The 16,312-nt window shown below is 46.0% G+C and overlaps 1 protein-coding gene across 2 annotated transcripts; it reads right to left on the reverse strand.

Moving 5' to 3' along the window:
* Nucleotides 1-7,072: 7,072 nt before the first annotated feature.
* PNMA2 (PNMA family member 2) lies at nt 7,073-16,292 on the reverse strand. 2 transcript variants are annotated; one of them, XM_004046809.5, is made up of 3 exons: nt 16,168-16,292; nt 11,911-12,040; nt 7,073-11,606 (listed from the first exon to the last, which is right to left on the reverse strand). In XM_004046809.5, exon 3 carries the CDS (start codon nt 11,116-11,118, stop codon nt 10,024-10,026), a length of 1,095 nt encoding a protein of 364 aa, XP_004046857.1. In that variant the 5' UTR covers nt 11,119-11,606; nt 11,911-12,040; nt 16,168-16,292; the 3' UTR covers nt 7,073-10,023. The 2 variants fall into 2 exon arrangements, with proteins under 2 accessions (XP_004046857.1, XP_004046858.1); XM_004046810.5 differs by lacking the exon at nt 16,168-16,292 and adding an exon at nt 15,189-15,697.
* Between the last annotated feature and the right edge of the window lie 20 nt (nt 16,293-16,312).

Genomic DNA, 16,312 nt, shown 5'->3' on the forward strand with positions numbered 1-16,312 from the left:
GAAAACAAGGAACTATCTTCAAGAAGGTAGAAATGAAATGGTATGTTAATTCTAAACATGGTGAGAGGAAGAAATAAAAATAAGAATAGGAATTAATGAAATAATGATGCAGAGGATTAAAAAACCTAAAAGCTGATTGTTTGAAAAAATAAATAAATAAAATGGCCAACTTCGGCCGGGCATGGTGGCTCAAGCCTGTAATCCCAGCACTTTGGGAAGCTGAGGCGGGTGGATCACCTGGAGTTGGGAGTTCGAGACCAGCCTGACCAACATGGAGAAACTCTGTCTCTAATAAAAATACAAAAATTAGCTGAGTGTGGTGGTGCATGCCTGTAATCCCAGCTACTTGGGAGGCTGAGGCAGGAGAATTGCTCGAACCTGGGAGGTGGAGGTCGCAGTGAGCCAAGATTGTGCCATTGCACTCCAGCCTGGGCAACAAGAGCGAAACTCCATCTCAAAATAAATAAATAAATAAATAAAAATTTTTTTAAAATGGCCAACTTCTGGATATATTTACCCAGAAAAAAAGAAAGAGAAAAACTGCAAATAATTAATATTTGGAATGACAATGGAGCCATAACTACAGAAGTATTAACAATTTAAAACATCTGAAGAGAACACTGACAAATTTTTGCCTATACATTTGAAAACTTAGATAAAATGGAAAAATTAGAAAATCTGAGTTATTAAAATTGATTATAGAATAAGATAGAAAACCTAAATACTTCAATCACCAGTCAAGAAATTCAATCAGTAGTTAGAAGTTTCTCCCCAATTGCCCCAGCTCACTTCCCACTTCCCTCTACCAACTACTTTCACATATTCCAAGTTCACATAATTTTAAAAGCACATTTTTACTAAACCTTGGCTGAACAAATAATCCCTACTTATCCAGTGGCATGAAGATGTTACTGCCTTTTGGTCTTTTGGTCTCCATATTTCTCATGATATGTGAGCACTAATTCCTATTGTTATTCCTTAGTGTGTAATATGTCATTTTCCTCTGGCTGCTTTCAAGATTTTCTCTTCCACAAAAGAATACAACACCTAAGAATACAGCTAACCATGGAGGTGAAAGATCTCTACTGCAAGAATTACAAAGCACTGCTCAAAGAATTCAGAGATGACACAAACAAATGGAAAAACATTCCATGCTCATGGTTAGAAAGAAAATGAAACTGAAAATGGCCATACTGCACAAATCAATTTACAGATTCAATGCTATCCCTATCAAAGTACCAATGACATTCTTCACAGAATTAGAAAAAAGTATTTTAAAAGTCACGTGGAACAAAAACAGGGCTTGGATAGCCAAGGCAATCCTAAGCAAAAAGAACAAAGCTGCAGGCATCACAAATTTTAAACTATACTACAGGGCTACAGTAACCAAAACAGCATGTTACTGGTACAAAGACACATAGACCAATGGAACACAATAGAGAGCCCAGAAATAAAGTCACACACTTACAACCATCCAATCTTTGACAAAAAGTCAACAAAAATAATAGAGAAAAGACTCCTTATTCAATAAGTGGTGCTGGGATAACTGGCTAACCATATCCAGAAGACTGAAGCTGGACCCCTTCCTTACACCATATACAAAAATCAACTCAAAATAGATTAAAGACTTAAATGCAAAACCTAAAACTATAAAAACCCTGGAAGACAGCCTACGAAATATCATTCTGGATGTAGGCCCTGGCAAAGATTTCATGATGAAGATACTAAAAGTAATTGCAACACAAATAAAAATTGACAATGGGACCTAATTAAACTAAAGAGCCTCTGCACAGTGAAAGAAACTATCATCAGAGTAAACAGACAACCTACAGAATGAGAGAAAATTTTTGCAAACTGTGCATCCAACAAAGGTCTAATATCCAGAATTTATAAGGAACTGAAACAAATGAATAAGCAAAAAACAAACAACCCCGTTAAAAAGTGGGCAAAGGACATGAACAGACACTTTTCAAAAGAAGACATACATGCAGCCAACAAGCATATGAAAAAATGCTCAACATCACTGATCAGTAGAGAAATACCAGTCAGAATGGCTATTATTAAAAAAAAAAAAAAGATGCTGGCAAAGTTGCAAAGAAAAGGGAATACTTATATACTGTTGGTGGGAGTGTAAAATAGTTCAACCATTGTGGAAAGCAGTGTGGTGATTTCTCAATGAACTTAAACAGAAGTATCATTAGACCCAGCAATCCTATTATTGGGTATATACCCCAAAGAATGTAAATAACTGTACCATAAAGACACATGCACAGGTATGTTCATTACAGCACTATTCACAATAGCAAAATTATGGAATCAACCTAAGTGCCCATCATCGGTAGACTGGATAAAGAAAATGTGATACATATGCACCGCGGAAGACTACGCAGCCAAAAAAAGCACATGATCATGTCCTTTGCAGCAAAAATAATGAAGCTGGAGGCCACAACACTAAGCGAACTAATGCAGGAACAGAAAACCAAATACTGCATGTTCTCACTTATAAGTGGGAGCTATACATTGAGAACACAAGAAGGGAACAACAGACTCTGTGGCCTACTTGAGGGTGGGAGGAGGGACAGGATTGAAAAACTACCTATCAGGTACTATGCTTATTACCTGGGTGACAAAATAATCTGTGCGCCAAACTCCTGTGACCATAATTTACCCACATAACAAGCCAGCACATATTCTCTTGAACCTCAAATAAAAGTTAAACAAATTTTCTCCTTATCTTTGGTTTGTAGCAGTTTGACTATGCTATGCTTATATGTGATTTTCTTCACACTTATTCTGCTTCGAGTTGTCTGTTCCCATCTTATGTCTTTTTCCACTTCTGATTTAAGTTTTAATTTCTTTCCTTTTTTTTTTTTTTTTTTTTTTTTTTTTTGAGACAAGAGTCTCACTCCATTGCCCAGGCTGGAGTGCAGCAGTATGATCTTGGCTCACTGCATCTTCTGCCTCCTGGGTTCAAGCGATTCTTGTGCTTCAACCTCTCTCGTTCTCCTGAGTATCTGGGATTATAGGCATGTGCCACCATGCCCAGCTAATTTTTGTATTTTTTTAGTAGAGACAGGGTTTCACCATGTTGGCCAGGCTTGTCTAGAACTCCTGGACTCAAGCGATCCGCCTGCCTTGGCCTCCAAAAGTGTTGGGATTACAGGTGTGAGCCACCGCGCCAGGCCCTAAGTTTTAATTTCTGTTGCTTGATCTTTTGTTTCTGATGTAGGGTGGAAATGCCCGCAGTGAGTGTTGGGGGAAGGTGTTAGGTATGATCTCCTCTGCCTCTCTTCTTATTCCTTCATCCATATTAATTACCATCTTACCCCTGGGTCTGAGTGCTCTAATCACCTCCTAAGTAGATGCCCAGTTTGGGTATAACCTGCCCATTCCTGGAAAATACTATATCCCCACCCTGGTAATAGAGGAAGTAGATGTGCCCAGCCTTACCCCTGCACTACAATTTTGATGGGGTCTTAAGTTGAACCAAAATATATTCTGGTTACGGGAGGTATACGTTTCAGACCATGCCATCATGAATTCTGAAGCATCAGAGAACTTGTGGGCAAGCCTGGTCAAGGAGGAATAGCTCCTAAGTGGTTCAGCTACTGATAAACCTGAAGGTCCCAGTAGAAAAATATGACCTACGGATTCCAGGGGGCTGCCAAGCAGCCCCTGTAGTAATTTACGAAAACCCATACAAGGCCTTGGGTACAGCCTGTGAGACTCATACAGCTTTCTTTCTCATCCCACATTGCCATTTGTAGGCCAAACTCAGACCAGTGACAGGGCTCGTGAATCCTAAGAATTACTACCTTAGCTTTAGACCCATAAATCACCTTGAACTTGGAAATGGCCTTGTCCATTCTAGATTGACAGATGTTATTCCTAAGATGGCAGCACACCTAGCTCTAGACATTTACAGTTATCTTAGGCTCATACAGAAGATTTTTATTTTGAACACAAAAATGTCCACTGACCAGTACTTGGAATAGTGAACAGGGTCGCAAAGCTCCACAAACGTGATCAGAGGCTGACGCCTTTGTATGGGATGTTGCCAGGCAGTGCAATGCCACCGCTGGTCGGCAGAACCCAGTCTCCCGTACTCACCAGCCTGGTTTCCACTGGCTTGCTTATGCTCATTTACAATATAAAGTTTACTTTCGCGACAACTGCTTGTTAGTTCCAGAAAGCTTTTATTTTAGTTAATTGTGTTCATTGGGAAAGCTGTTGTGCTTAGAAGCGAGGAAAGGCCTTCAATGGGACTTTCAGGCAGGGAGCATCCGGTGGGATGGGATGGGGACCCCTTCCTGCTGTGGGACTACCCGCAGTGGCGCCCAGCCCCAGCACCCTGCACAGTCTGGTAACTCTTCCCCTTTGGTAAATTTTCCTTTCAATTGGGAGGAGGGCAGTTTGGGAAAAAGCCTCAGCTGCTGCTTCTGCTGCTTAAAGCAGTCCAGACGATTAATGGGCAGCTCCAGCTGCTATCCTGAAAGTGAGACTGAAATCTTACACCTTTTTTCCTTATGATAAAATTGATTTTGGCATACACTTTTGGAGTTGCTGTAATTTTTAGGAAAGTGCCCATCTGGAAGGTCAAGGAGCATTTGGATACAGCAAAGGAGTTGTGTCACACAGGTTAGGACCAGGACAGCTCCAGGACCTGGTACATGGGAAGGCTTTCTTTCCCTTCCCTCACCTCCCTTCCCCTCCCCTCCCCTCCCTTCCCTTCTCTTTCCTCTCCTTTCCTTTTTTTCTTTTCTTCCTCCCTCCCTCCCTCCCTCCCTCCGTCTCTCTTTCTCTTTCTTTCTTTCTTTTCTTTCTTTCCTTTTCTTCTTTTTGAGACAAGGTCTCACTCTGTCACCCAGGCTGGAGTCCAGCGGTGTGATCATGGCTCACTGCAGCCTCGACCTCCTGGGCTCAAGTGATCATCCTGCTTCAGTCTCCTGAGTAGCTGGGACCACAGGCGTGCACCACCATGCATGACTAATTTACTTTAAAATTTTTTTGTAGAGACAGGGTCTTGCTATGTTACCAAGGCTGGTCTTGAACTCCTGGCTCAAGCAATCCCCCTGCCTCAGCCTCCCAAAGTGCTGAGACTACAGGCGTGAGCCAACCACACCCAGCCTGGAAAGGCTAGCTTCCGAGAAGCCTACTTATGGGCACCATCTTTCTCTCCAGAAGAGCATCTCCATGAGCATAAGTCTTCTCTGGGCAAACTCAAGGAATTCCTGGCCCACCCTAACAGAGAGGGGGTAAGTGAGATGTCTGCCCTGATCCTGGGCCTTCAGACCATTCAAAGATTCAGCTGGTGGCTAACATAAAACAAGCCTGCAGCACGTTCGACAACACTTGTCTCAGATCTTCTTACCTAGCTTCTGCATTTCATTTCAGGCTCCACTCCTTCAAAACGCTAGCTTCCAACCCTCTTTGCTATTTCAGTCTTGTAGGACTTCCTTGGACGTGTCTCACGGTCATTGTATTTTTCTTCCTAGTCTTTGTTGCTTTAGGTAACACCAGGCCACATTCAGCCCTAAAGGGACCCTTCTGCCTTGACTCGTTTTGTCATTGCTTTGTCATTGCCATCATCCAGGCCTGTCAGGGACACTCCACAGCAGGTGGTGGGACAGAGTGGGTGAGCTTATGCCAGGAAGGAACAAATGTATTTGCAATGACAATGAGCTAGGAGGAATGCTACCACCACCTTCCAGCCTCTCCTGAGCTGGGGGAGACTGAGCCCCTTCCCCTCCAGGGGCTGCACAGGCCACAGAGCACTGGGAGGAGGACCAGATTTCAGTGCAGGAAGATGGTGACAAGGTATTCAGTAAGGACTCTGATGTTCAGGCTGGTTTGTATAGATACCGTGGAATGTCCAGAAGGTAAGTTGGAAGCATGGCATAGCTGGGAAAGGAGAGCAAAGCCGAGAGCTGCTGAGCAGTCTTGCATTTAGGATGGGCAGCAAAACCCAAGAGAAGGGGTGGCCTAGTGGACATGGTGGGTGCAGGTGCATGGCAGGTGACACCAAAGGCCTAAAGAGGCAGGAGGCTGATGGCCTCCGTCTTCACCAGACAGCACTGGTGGAAAGTTATCCTCAGCAGTGATTCAAGAATCTTGGAGCCTGTATTTGAGAGTCAGGACTGGAGAAGTATGAAGTATAGGATGAGACCACCCCTTGGAGAGTTTGCTTGGGTGAGTGGGAGATGGCGTTGGGCCCCCTTGGGACATTCGTCTTTAACGGGCTGGTCTGCAGGATGTATGGCCCAGTGAAAGATACTCCCCCATTGCACTTTAGAAAAAAGAAGGAGAAGCAATTTCAAGAAGGCCAAAGGCAAGAGGAATTTCCCCCCATATACCTCCATAGAATAAAAGGTGACTTCAGGCTGGGCACGGTGGCTCATGCCTGTAATCCCAGCACTTTGGGAGGCCAAGACAGGTGGATTACCTGAGGCCAGGAGTTCGAGCCCAACCTGATCAACATAGTGAAACCCTGTCTCTACTAAAAATACAAAAACTTAGCTGGAACGTGGTGGTGCACCCCTGTAATCCCAGCTACTCGGGAAGCTGAGGCATGAGAATCACTTGAAGCTGGTAGGCAGAGTTTGCAGTGAGCTGAGATTGTGCCACTATACTCCAGCCTGGGTGACACCTTGTCTCAAAAAAAAAAAAAAAAGAAGAAAAAGGGTGACTTCAGCCCAGAAAAGCAATATTCTACCTTCAGGGTCATTCACCCTTGGCAGAATAGAGCCTGGGAATTTATCTGTACAGTTACTTTCCTAAGCAAATGAGCTGGGGGGTCTCTGAGGCAAATGACCTCCATCTGTTGTTTCTGTATCTTTTAAAAGAGAAATCAATGATGGGTGGACCAAGCTCTCCCTTGTCCCCAGAGACATAGTTCAAGTATTCTTGTTCAAGCATTTTTTTGCTTTCAGGTTTTCTTGCCTACAGGATTCTAAGACCTTTTGGCTTTAGCTTGATCTTCTCAACTTATCTCTCAAAATTTTTCAGTAACAAAGCTCCTTCTTCAAGCAGTAGTTTATAGAGGCCACGATATAGGAATCAGAAAAACTCAGGATTTTATTAGCATATATTTATTTTATAACTTCACATTTATAACATTTTACTTTGTATACTGTCAATAAATGACAATGAAACTATTTTCATAAATACAAAAACACATGAAATTAGGGTGTCATGGTAACCACTGCATCACTTTGGTGGAACAGTATTAAAAATATAATTTAGAAAGATAAATGATCACAAGTGATACCTTTTAAAAAATGCTTTTCTTACAATCTCAGGATATTCTTCAGTTAAACTGAACCACAATCAGAAAAAATAAGTAATTATTTAAAAGTCAAACCTCTAACAATTGTCAACAACTGCTGGAAGAGTCATCACAAATATAAAAAACAACAAGCACTCAAATTTACAATAAGAGCTGAAACGGTTTCTAACACCAGGGTAGACTGGAAGTCAACTGGAAGCATATTAGCTTGTTACCACACAACTGTCAGAACAATAAAGAAAGCATGCATTGAGCAGACAGGAACATCGTGAAAATCCTAAGAGCTTCAATGTATTGAGGGCTTTCTGTGTTCCAGATGTCATGCAACGTGCTTAAAAAGCATTAAGTCATTTGTTCATAACAACCGTGTACTCTCATCTTCTTATTTTTCAGATGTGGAAACTGATGTCTAGAGAAGCTAAGTAATTTGCTTACAGTATGCACAAATCTACCACAAGACTACACATCAACTGTGTTGGAGCTTTGCCTAGCACGTATAACTAAATGGTGCTCATCTGCACTGCACTCACACACTTACGTGATACACAGGTCTGATGTAAATACACAGGTCTGATCTACACAGCCATGTGGTGCTACCGCTTTTAAAATCTGTGAACAATTAAAAGAAGTTTGGATACGTACACAGATACCATAAAGGAAACTTTGCTCTAAGGTCTGCACAAATTGAGCCAATCTGAAAATAAAAGTAAACCTGGTGGTGAATGCTGATGAGTTAAAATTTGGTTATCAGCCCATTTGAATCTAGCTGCATTTACTAGAGATTTAAAGAGTTTAGCCCAGGCATGGTGGCTCACACCTGTAATCCCAGCACTTTGGGAGGCTGTGGTGAGTGGATCACTTGAGGTCAGGAGTTCGAGACCAGCCTGGCCAACATGGTGAAACCCCATTTCTACTAAAAATACAAAAATTAGCTGGGCATGGTGGTGGGTGCCTGTAATCCCAGCTACTCGGGAGGCTGAGGCACGAGAATCGCTTGAACCTGGGAGGCGGAGGTTGCAGTGAGCTGAGATTGCACCACTGCACTCCAGCCTGGGTGATAGAGCAAGACTCAGTCTCAAAATAATAATAATAATAATTTAAAAAATAAAGAGTTTAAAATACATTTTGGAGATGGAACTGCTAGAAAATCTGCAGAACTGCAGAGCACAATTTGAAAGTCATCGTGATGGTAGAGGATGGACTAGTGTGAGTCAGAAAGTTCTGGGCTTCTGTCTAGGCTCCATCACTTCTTAACATTTTGGTGTTGAGGAGACCACTTAACCCATCTGAGCTTCAGTTTCTTTCTCTTTATAAAGAGCAAAATTATACCACAACAGGGTGGCTGTATACATTCAATGAGATATACATGAAACACTTTGCACACAGTAGGCCCTCAATAAATGTGAGTTCCTTTTCTCTCCTCTTCGTCCTTTGTTGCCACTAAAAGCCTTCTCTAAGCAAACCAGCCTGCTCACTAAATCCAAACCTGCCCTAAACACCCCTGCTCTCAAGCATGCAGTCCCCCTCATGTCCCCCTTTCTTTGGGGACACCTCTCAGGCTGTGGACCTCTGGAAAGTAAAGCTTAGGTTGAGTCATCTGTGTCTTCAGGGCCCGACACAGCACCTAGCTCTGGGACCATCTATCTGACACCTAGCAGAAAGGCAGGAAGAACACTTCCCAGGTTAAAACAACAACAACAATGACAACAACAACAACAAAAATCTGCAGGCAGAGGTGGTCCTATTCACTGGGTGATGACACTTTTACTGGGGTGATGAACTTATTTACACAAAGGCTTAGTTAGCCTTTTACCTGTCTAGATCAGCTCCTCATCTAGACTGGAACCTCTCTGAGGGCAGGGCCCATTTTGTAGGTTTGTAACTGCTGAACTGCAGGTTATAGCTGTAGTCTTGTAACTCTTTGTACAGTGTCCCACAAGGCCAGGCACTCAGAGAGAATTTGCTGATTTGAGAAAGGCAAACACCTGACAAGTCAAACAGCTTTATTTTTCAAACATTACAAAAGGTATTTTTTTTTTGACTGCCAATTCTTTCTTCTATGGTATGGGCCAATTCTGGTCTATTTGGGATTATTTAAAGAAAATTGGAAGTACAAGTGTTTCAGATTCCTTCAGGCTTACTATCTAATATTTGGAGTTTAATCTTTTGTTCATTAATAATCTACATAGGGTCTAAGAAACTCCTAGATATTTTTTTCTTAAAAAGAAAAATCAAGGGCCAGGCATGGCGGTTCATGCCTGTAATCCCAGCACTTTGGGAGGCCGAGTTGGGCACATCATTTGAGCCTAGGAGTTCCAGACCAGCCTGAGCAACACAGCAAAACCCTGTCTCTACCAAAAATACAAAAGAATAGCTAGGCATAGTGGTGCGTGCCTGTAGTCCCAGGTACTTGGGAGGCTAAGGTGTGAGGATCACCTGAGCCTGAGCCTGGGAAGTCAAGGCTGCAGTGAGCCGAGATTTTTGTGCCACTGCACTCTAGCCTGGGTGATGAGAGTGAGACCCAAGAAATAAAGAAGAAAGAGAAAAAGAAAAAAGGAAGGAAGGAAGGAAAGAGAGGAGAGGAGGAGAGAAGGAGAGAAGGAGGGAGGGAGGGAAGGAAGGAAGGAAGAAAGGTCAATAATTGGCTTTCATGGTTTGATTTCAGTCCCATACATTAAAGAAAAAAATTTTTTAAAGGTCTTAGCCCACTGGCTGTGGGTCCTGCCCCCAGGTGGTTTTCAGTCGTCTCCCTCATGATTCCAGCGGCCATAGCCATCTCGTTCCTCTGGCTCTTCGATACTCTCATTCTCAAAGGAGGCCTCTTCCTCCTCTTCTTCCCGTATTACCTTCATTAGCTCAAGGAAGCTGGGGGGCGGGCCCTGATCCTTCAGCTCCCTAAGCCGGCACCACAGCATCTGGTTAAGAGTGGCCCCAGCCATGACCTGCTCCAGGCGGACCTGGTCCGCAATACGCCGAGGGATGGCGCGTTTCTCCACCGCTCTCCGGAGCAGGGTTTCTAACCGTAACACATAGGCTGAGACCTTCTCTCCTTCCTCCTGATAGGTCTTCAGATACCTCACCTGGGCTGTCCTGCGGCTCTCTAGGCTCCCAAACACTTGCTTAAAGGCCTCCAAACACTCTTCTACACTAATGGACGGGTTGTCTGCCTGCACTATGTGCATGAGGTCCAGGGCGGGGCCCCGCAGGCTTTCCGCCAGCCACCTTTTCTTTTCTGCCTCCGTTACTGGCCACTCTTTGACTATCTCCGTGGCCTGTTCCAACCAGACCTCAAAGGGCTCTTCCTCTGGGGCTGGGACAGCACTCCCTGAGAATACTCGCAGTTTCCGGTATCTCATGGGTAGCAGGGGCTGAGGCGCGTGTGCCATTGCCTGTCCCAACAAATGGGCCAGTAATTCTGGTGAGATGCAGGGCACTGTGGCTGGAGACACGCCCTCCTGCCCCAGGGCTCGAAACATACCCGAGACCGTCTGTCCCTCTTTTTCTAGAAACAGGTTCAATCTTTCAAGAAACTCAGTGTCCTGATTAGGGGTCTTAAAGATCACCTTCCAGATACCCCCCTTTCCCTGGACCTCACTGGGAATGGCTGAGACATCAGTATCTTCCAGAAGCTCTAGTAAGACAGCATTGGCATTCTCCTGCTTCCGGAATATCTTGCCAAGCAGTCTATACCTGCCCAGAGACTTTAAAGTCTCCTGAAGGACCTCCTGAATCTCAGCCTCCTCATAGTCTGCCGGTATCCCCGTAACCATCAGTGACTTCTGCTCATCCACACTCATTATCCTGCACCAGTCCTCTAACAGTGCCAGCGCCATTGTCCTAAGAATTGACCCACTCTGACTCTACAGGCACCAATTTGTTAGTGGTGCAGCTATGCACTGACTTAATATTGAAAATATCCTGGATGAGCTTCTAACCTTAGAACCCACCAATGAATGAGTCCCAGACTAGGTCACTCAAAGACAGTCACAAAGTTTTCTGGACAAATGACCCTGGCCTACTCAGTGGCAAGAACTCAGGACTTCTTGTCTTTAGGCCTGACCCAGGTGGGCAGGTCGTATCTCAGTTCTAACCACACCTGTGCCCACAGCTCTGAAGTCCGGTTGCCAATGATTTTCTCAAAGATGCTGGCAGCCACGTGGCGCTGACCCTCCTCTGATAGTTGAGGCACCTGGGACAGCTGCTTTCTCCTCAGCCTCCTGGTCTCTGATGTTTCGTCTCTCTCCAGTTGATGGGAAAATGCCTTCCACTCTGGCACCCAGAACTCTTGAAGAGAAGCCTCCCAGCAGGGCGGCTTGGACCCCTGGTGAAAACAATGTTCAGTTTTACTACACAGCACTCTCTTTCCTTGGAAGCATCCATACTCTAATCTGGAATGGAACTGGGGGCAGATGGCGGTTCTGCTTTACACTATGCTTGCATTTGTCCCACTCTGTCAGACCCCTTCTTTGCTCACTGTGACTTTTTTTCTCTAGAGGACTCCAATGAAATCTGGTGTCCCCACCATATGCTCATCAAACCTGTTGATTAATGTCTGAGCCCCAGTTAAGGACAGGATTCAAGGTCTTTGCCATTGAAAGATGAAATCAGGAGATGTGGCTAAATACCTGTTGATGTGTTCCCGAGTGTTCCGCGAGAGGTGAGGAGCTTATTTATTCACCTTGTAGCACAGGAAGACATCACCCACCTCCACACAGTGGTGTGTCTGGCTCTTAGCTCCAGCCAAGCCAAGCTGCTCTGTTACACATAAACAATAAGAACAGGTATTTATGCTTCATTAATATTCAGTAGGAAGACCGTTAATGCACTTATTCAAAAATATGATAATCCTTCACAATACTACTCAATATTAAGTTGCTTTACCTCTTTGATTAACAAAACTAATGAGGAATCACTCAAATGTTTAAAAATAGTTTAATCTAGGTATAACAATTCGGGGAAAAAAATCTCAGGGCCGACTAAGTTAAATCGGGAATTATGAATTAATTCTCTTTTGTTGTGTCTGGAAGGCTTTGCAAACACACATTTGGGCTTTGCTTTTGCTATGAATGGTAAGTGAAATAGTTTGAAGGTTTGTCCCCTCCAAATCTCATGCTGAAATGTGATCCCCAGTGTTGGAGGTGGGGCCTGGTGGGATGTGTTTGGGTCATGAGAGTGGATCCCTTATGAACGGCTTGGTGCCATTCTTGGGGCAATGAGTGGGTTCTTGTTCTATTAGCTTCCTCGAGATCTGATTGTTAAAAACAGACCTCCCTCCCCTCACTCTTGCTCCCTTTCTTGCCACATCTGCTCCCTCTTTGCTTTCTGCTATGACTGGAAGCTTCCTGAGGGGTCACCAGATGCAGATGTCAGCACCATACTTCTTGTACAGCCTGCAGAACTGTGACCCAAATAAACCTCTTTTCTTTATAAATTATCCAGCCTCAGGTATTCCTTTATAGCAACACAAAATAGACTAAGACAATAAGTTACTAACACAACACTCTCCAAGCATTTGTTTCTGTTTCTGTTTTTTGAGACAGGGTCTCACTCTGTTGCCGAGGCTGGAATGCAGTGGTGTAAACACGGCTCACTGTAGCCTTGATCTCTCCTGGGCTCAAGCAATCCTCCCACCTCGACCTCCTGAGTACCTGGGACCACAGGCACATGCCACCATGCCTGTCTAGTTTTTTTAATTTTGTGTAGAGACGCAGTCTCCTTACGTTGTTCAGCCTGGTCTCAAGCTCCTGGGCTCAAGCAATCCTCCTGCCACAGCCTCTCACAGTGCTGAGTTACACACTTGAACCACCACACCCAGCCTTTCCTAACATTTGAACTTTAACCCATCATTTGAGAAAAAAGAAAAAAGGAGGAAGCACACCTATCAAGGATTTTGTTCTGGAGAACCTGTGAGGATTAGAGAACATAAAAAAGTTAGAGTTGGCCAGGCATGGTGACTCATGCCTGTAATCCCAGCACTTTGGGAAGCCAAGGCGGGTAGATCACCTGAGGTCAGGAGTTCGAAACCAGCCTGGCCAACATGGCCAAACCCCGTCTCTACCAAAAATACAAAAATTATCTGGGTGTGGTGGCACGTGCCTGTAATCCCAGCTACTTGGGAGGCTGAGGCAGGAGAATCGCTTAAACCTGGGAGACGGAAGTCGCAGTGAGCCACGATTGCACCACTGCACTCTAACCTGAGTAACAGAGCAAGACTCTGTCTCAAAAAAAAAAAAAAAAAAAAAAAAAAGTTAGAGTTCCTAATACCTCCTAGTTACTGCTGCGGAGTGTGTGTTAAGGGGCTACAACCATTTCCCCCTTGGCCTAAACATCTTCATCAATTTGAATGGGGGCCATATGCCACAGTGCTGTCCTGTAACTCTATCAGCAGTGCTCCTGCTGTGGGAACATCTCCTGAGTCTTCTGGGAGGTGCTGAAGGCACCAGGGGTGCCAGAGAGCCAGGAGGGCAAAATGCTGCTTCACCCCTGTGCCCAGGATTCCCAGAGACCCGAGACTGCTGACTTCTCCATGCCTGACTTTTCCTTTCTAAAATGTGGGGACTGTGGGGGAGGGCCAGGTGCAGTGGCTTACACCTGTAAACCCAGCACTTTGGGAGGCCAAAGCGGGAGGATCACTTGAGCCCAGGAGTTTGAGACCAGCAACATAGTGCAACCCTGTCTCTACAAAAAGGAAAAATAAAAAAATTAGCTGGGCGTGTGGCACTCGCCTGTAGTCCTAACTACTTGGGAGGCTGAGGAGGGAGGACTGCTTGAGCTGAGTGGGTCAAGGCTACAGTGAGTTGCGTTTGCACCATTGCATTCCAGCCTGGGTGACAGAGTGAGACTCTGTCTGAAAACAAAAACAAAAATTAAAAAAAACAGCTGGGGGCAACCTTCCTCCCCACTGGGATATTTAGAGGAAACAGGGAATGTAAAAAGACACTGCCCAGGAAAAAGCATCTCTACGGTCTACAGAATGACTGCTATGCTGAAGTTAGGCTATCTTCAGATGACTCTTCCTCCCAGTGTGACCTGCAGTGTGACCTTCAGATAAAAACATGGCAAGAAACACCCTTGATATACAATAGGGCCATGGATGGAAATATCTGGATACGGTAGAAATAGAAGAACCTTGTATTTTCTCACATAAAGGGGGTCACAGGACAAGCTGGAAAAGAAGCCAGACTTTGAGGTGGAAGACTCCCACTGGAATTGTTGGATTATTTAACTAAATACCCAACCTTGGCTATGCGCCCCAAGCTCTCTAAATCTGTTTCCTAACCTGGAAAGCAGTGCTGATAAGGCACGCATCTCACAGTGGGGCTGTGAGTAGGAAATGATGTAATTCAGTTGGAAGCGCTTTTTTCAAATGCTTTATTCAAATGCAAAGCACATCTGCCGCTAAGTCCAAAATGCCCCCTCCGGTTCTCTCAGCCCCCACTCCTATATTCTTCTTCCCCAGTCTGTTTCTCATCCGGAGACGCCTTTCCACCTATCAAGATGGGCTGATCTTCAAATTGCGACTGGTTGTCCAGCAGATGTAACTATATTCACCAAACTCTCTCTCACAATTGGACTGTGGGGGTGGTTGGTAACCGCATTTAATCCTGGGCTGACAATGGGACTGGATCCCTGGTTACACGGCCCTACGCGGTGGCCCTGCGGTAAACGGCCTCTCAGCCCAAACCCACCCTGGTTACTGAGCATGCCCAGAACTCCCTCCCGGGCCACCAAAGGAGGGGCACCATTTCTGCAGGATTTTGCCACTGTGGAAAGAGAGGCGGAGCTGTCATCGCGCAGAGGCAGGGACTGATACGCGGAAAGGACGTGGAGATGGGAATAAGCAATGAAGGACCAGCATTGACCGTGTTAGGCACACAAATCTAATTGCCCCCTGGTTACTTACCAACCCGGTGGCCGTGGCTCAGCTACTGCACACACACACCAAGTTCCTACACACCTTTCCCCTGCTTGGCCCCACACAATTCATGGCACTCACAGCCCACATCCTACCTCCTACTCCGCACCAGATGCGCACCCGCACTTACTCCCCAAACACGTGGCATCTGGTAACCCGGGAAACGCTGCGACTGTGGCGCAGTGCGCAACAGGGGCGGGGGAACCAGGCGGGGCTCTGGGGCGCAGGGGAAAGCTGGAGATTTGGGGAGGGGGTTTCAGTTTGTTTTTTCTCTCATTTTTTTTTTTTTTTTTGGTGGGGGAAGCAGAATAAACCAAATCGCGACACGTTCCTGCGCCCTTCTTGGCGCAGTGGCGCAGACACGGTCCATGGCGCCTTGCGCAATAGAGTCGGTCTGCACCCCCTCTTTAAGTCGTGGCCCTGGGCTGGAATTCCCGACTGCACTCTTTGCTACACCCCCATAGACCGCAGACCTGCGTCTCTCTATATATTCCTCTCCCATCTGCTACGCCCCTCTGCATTTATTCCCGCCATGTTGTGTGCCCCCCCCACTCCCCCGTCACCCCAACCACACCAAAGTGGATGCACGAAGCGGGAACCTTCTCGTTTCAGTCTCTGCTCCCTGCAGCCTGCCAAGGCGAGTGGACAAACTGAAGCTGGGGTATCCAGCGTCTTGGCTGCCCCCCTCCTGTCCACCCTGCCTGTGCTATCCTTACTCATCTTCAGTGCCATCCCGCTTCCCACACCCTGAGTAGCCTGGCGCCCGGCTTGTCGCCTTTTCCCATCCATCAGCTCACACCCAGGGTAACGGGGCGGGACCCCTATCCACAGTGCGCCCTCGCCCTCGGCCCACCTCCGCCATGCGGTGGGGCAGAGGCGCTTGGGACAGGCGGGTGGAGGAGAGGGGCACTGGGGCTGGGGGCTGCGTCCTCCGGTCCTCACTCCGCGTGCCCTGCCCGATACTTACCCAGGCGCGGAGAGCGGTCAGCGGGCCCTCCGCTCCGCATCCATTAGCTGGTGGTCTGGCCGCTTCACTTCCGGAGCGCGGGGCTAGGGGCGGTGCCGCCCTCCCCTCTCTCTCTCCTTCCCTCCCCTCCAGCCCTCCCCTGCGC

The sequence above is a fragment of the Gorilla gorilla genome, chromosome 7 (genome assembly GCF_029281585.2).
Source record: "Gorilla gorilla gorilla isolate KB3781 chromosome 7, NHGRI_mGorGor1-v2.1_pri, whole genome shotgun sequence".
Classification (NCBI taxonomy): domain Eukaryota; kingdom Metazoa; phylum Chordata; class Mammalia; order Primates; family Hominidae; genus Gorilla; species Gorilla gorilla.